At 55.8% G+C, this 2,500-nt stretch overlaps 1 protein-coding gene across 1 annotated transcript in view; it reads right to left on the bottom strand.

Moving 5' to 3' along the window:
• The window catches only part of LOC113811068 (serine-rich adhesin for platelets), a 7,325-nt gene that overhangs the window by 1,148 nt on the left and 3,677 nt on the right, over window positions 1-2,500 (bottom strand). The window contains exons 2-5 of the mRNA XM_027362738.2: window positions 1,287-2,397; window positions 829-1,161; window positions 455-715; window positions 1-342 (exon numbers count right to left, since the gene is read on the bottom strand). The exon at window positions 1-342 is cut by the window's left edge and continues 1,148 nt beyond it. Of these exons, the coding sequence (XP_027218539.2) occupies window positions 1-342; window positions 455-715; window positions 829-1,161; window positions 1,287-2,390 (2,040 nt within the window). The 5' untranslated portion in view covers window positions 2,391-2,397. The remainder of the gene's footprint in view (window positions 343-454; window positions 716-828; window positions 1,162-1,286; window positions 2,398-2,500) is intronic.

Here is a 2,500-nt window from a genome sequence, read left to right as displayed (position 1 = left end):
GAACGTCAAGCTGGGTTCTAGGGAGAGGGTGAGGACGTGCGACGGGCAAGGCGTACAGGGGCGTGGCGGAGACGAAGGAGGCGTAGGCGTGTCTGACGACGTGGACGATCTAGACGACGACGGCGAGGAGAATCCCGAGTCGGAGGGACTTCTGGACAGCATGAAGGACGAAGAAGGAGAATATAGGTCTCCCGATGGCCCCGTCAACACGCTTAAGGGGTCGGAAATAGCGGTTCTCTTGAGCATATTTTGGAAAGAGTTCATGACGCTAATGGCGCCGTGGTCCTCGGGGTCGGACTCTGTGTCTGTGCTTGACTGGGCTAGGCTGTGTCTCCACGTCGTCTGCAAGGAAGATGACAACACCACATCAGATACAGAACGCAGAGAAATCGAACAGTTCCCGGCACTGACATGAGAATAAACGGTGTGCTGAATCTAAATGAGTTATCCTTACCTTCGCTCTGAGGAAGACGTTGCGTGACATGTTTCTGCGCAGGACGAAGGCGTAGTTGTGGCGGGAGGCCCGCGGCCACTCGCTCTGCGCCAGCAGCGGGAACTCGTCGGGATCGAGCAGCCGGTCGCTGTACGGGTTCTTGTTGACCTCGTGCACCGCGTAGTTCTTGGGGTTCTCCTTGCTGCTGTAGCAGTTGAGGAGCAGCTGCACCAGCTCCTCCGCCGTCGTGCGGTACGACACCAGCAGTGACTTGTACTGCGACTGGAAACGGGAAGGAGAGACATAAATAAACCTTCTTGTGCCACTGGACTAAGAAACAATATTCCGATTCTCAAAGGACTGAATTCCTCCTGCAAGCCAGAGGCGGCACTCACCCCGGGCATGAGGATGGAGTCGTGCACGCGCAGCAGCCCGCCGCGCCGCACGCCCACGCTGAAGCGAGCCTCCCCGCGCGGACGGCACTGCTGCAGCTCCGCCGGACACGCGTGGTCGTCCAGCACCAGGAGTCGTCGAGCGGGAGCGTCTCCGCCGGGACTTCGAACCACGACCTCCATCCTGACGTAGAACAGGTTGGGGTCGCGGTGTCGCAGACGGAACTTGGCCAGGAGCATGACCACCAGCTCGCGGCAAGTCGTCGAGGACGACAGATTCATGGTCGTGTACTTGATGTCGGGCTTCATGTTCCGCATGTACACCTTCACGGGACTCTGAAGGTGCGGAAGGATCGGTTGGTCAATCAAAGTAAAAACCCATCCCTTTGGAACAAAAATGAAAACGAATACGGTGAAAACACATTGTGACCAAAAAAGACAATATATACAAAATAACTTACCATTGTCTGTTCCCGCGACGCAGACAGCTTGCAAGGTGTGTGGAGATTGCAATAAGACTTGTTCAGCAGCCGCGCTTTCGACGCCTTCCCGACGGAGTTCCTGTGAGCTCGCCGCGGGAGGGTCATCGGCCTCTCAACCGCCTCGTCGTACAGAGCAAAAGTCTCGGCACACTGAGGGTCTTCTGAGCTCGAGGTGGCCGCCGACGTCGAATCGGTCTCAGCTGTGCCAGGGGCGACGGGCTTTCTCGCGGGCTCCGGTGATGGGGCGTCCACCTCCTGGGGACTTCGACGCCATCTGAAGCACACCGAGGAAATGCAGCACGAGTGCGTCCCTGCTCTCAAGGGCGTTTTCTCCGCGGCTGGACTCTTGGGGGCTGAGGGTGGGGTGCTGGAAGGTTGGGGTCTCAAGGTAGAGGTCGTGGTTTCTCTGGACGGGACCTGCAAGGGTGAGTTTTCTACGGGAGACTGTGTTCTCAGACTTGACGAATCCTCGTGTCCCTTACTCTCGGAGGGAGAAGAGTCCCTCTGGTGTTTTACTTCATCATCGAGATCCTTTGGACTGTCCCTCAAAGGATGAACAAGGCTTGGTACGGGTGACTGGGAGGGAGAACTCGCGGCCGAAGGATTACTGGGATGTTTGGCCCTTGAGCAGGATGAGTCCTTTGAGGGCGAGTCTTCAGGCGGTAGCTGGATCCTAGAATTGGTCCTCGAGGGTGACGAATTCACGGAAAATTGAATCCTAGTACAAGAAACTGATTTCGAGGACGAGTGATTGCCAATAGCCTGCGTCCCTAAGAGAGAGGAAGACCTCGACGCATCATCCAAAACCCGAAGTCGAGAAAACGACGGGGAGCTCGAGGGCGAACTCTCTCTCGAGGGAGTTCCGCTCGACAGGTTATCCTTGGAATAAAGCATCCTGGAACAAGGAGGCGATCCCGAGGGCGTACTTTCGGCTCCACACCTCGTCCTGTTGCACGTGAAGCTGTCTTCGTGAGCGCTTGCGAAAGAGGGGGACTTGAAGGGGGACCTCTCCTCGGGGGGGAGCGAGCAAGGGGACTTTATCGTCGCGGAGGACGTCCTGTGATGCCCGACGTGTTTCAACATCTTGATTCTGAAAGGAGAGATTTTTTATGAAATCGCAGTGGAATAGACATATAATGGATATATATGGTGTGTGTGTGTGACTATATATATATATATATATATATATATAT

This window comes from Penaeus vannamei, chromosome 12 (assembly GCF_042767895.1).
Source record: "Penaeus vannamei isolate JL-2024 chromosome 12, ASM4276789v1, whole genome shotgun sequence".
In the NCBI taxonomy this organism is placed as follows: domain Eukaryota; kingdom Metazoa; phylum Arthropoda; class Malacostraca; order Decapoda; family Penaeidae; genus Penaeus; species Penaeus vannamei.
This window is presented reverse-complemented; position numbering and strand designations above follow the sequence as displayed.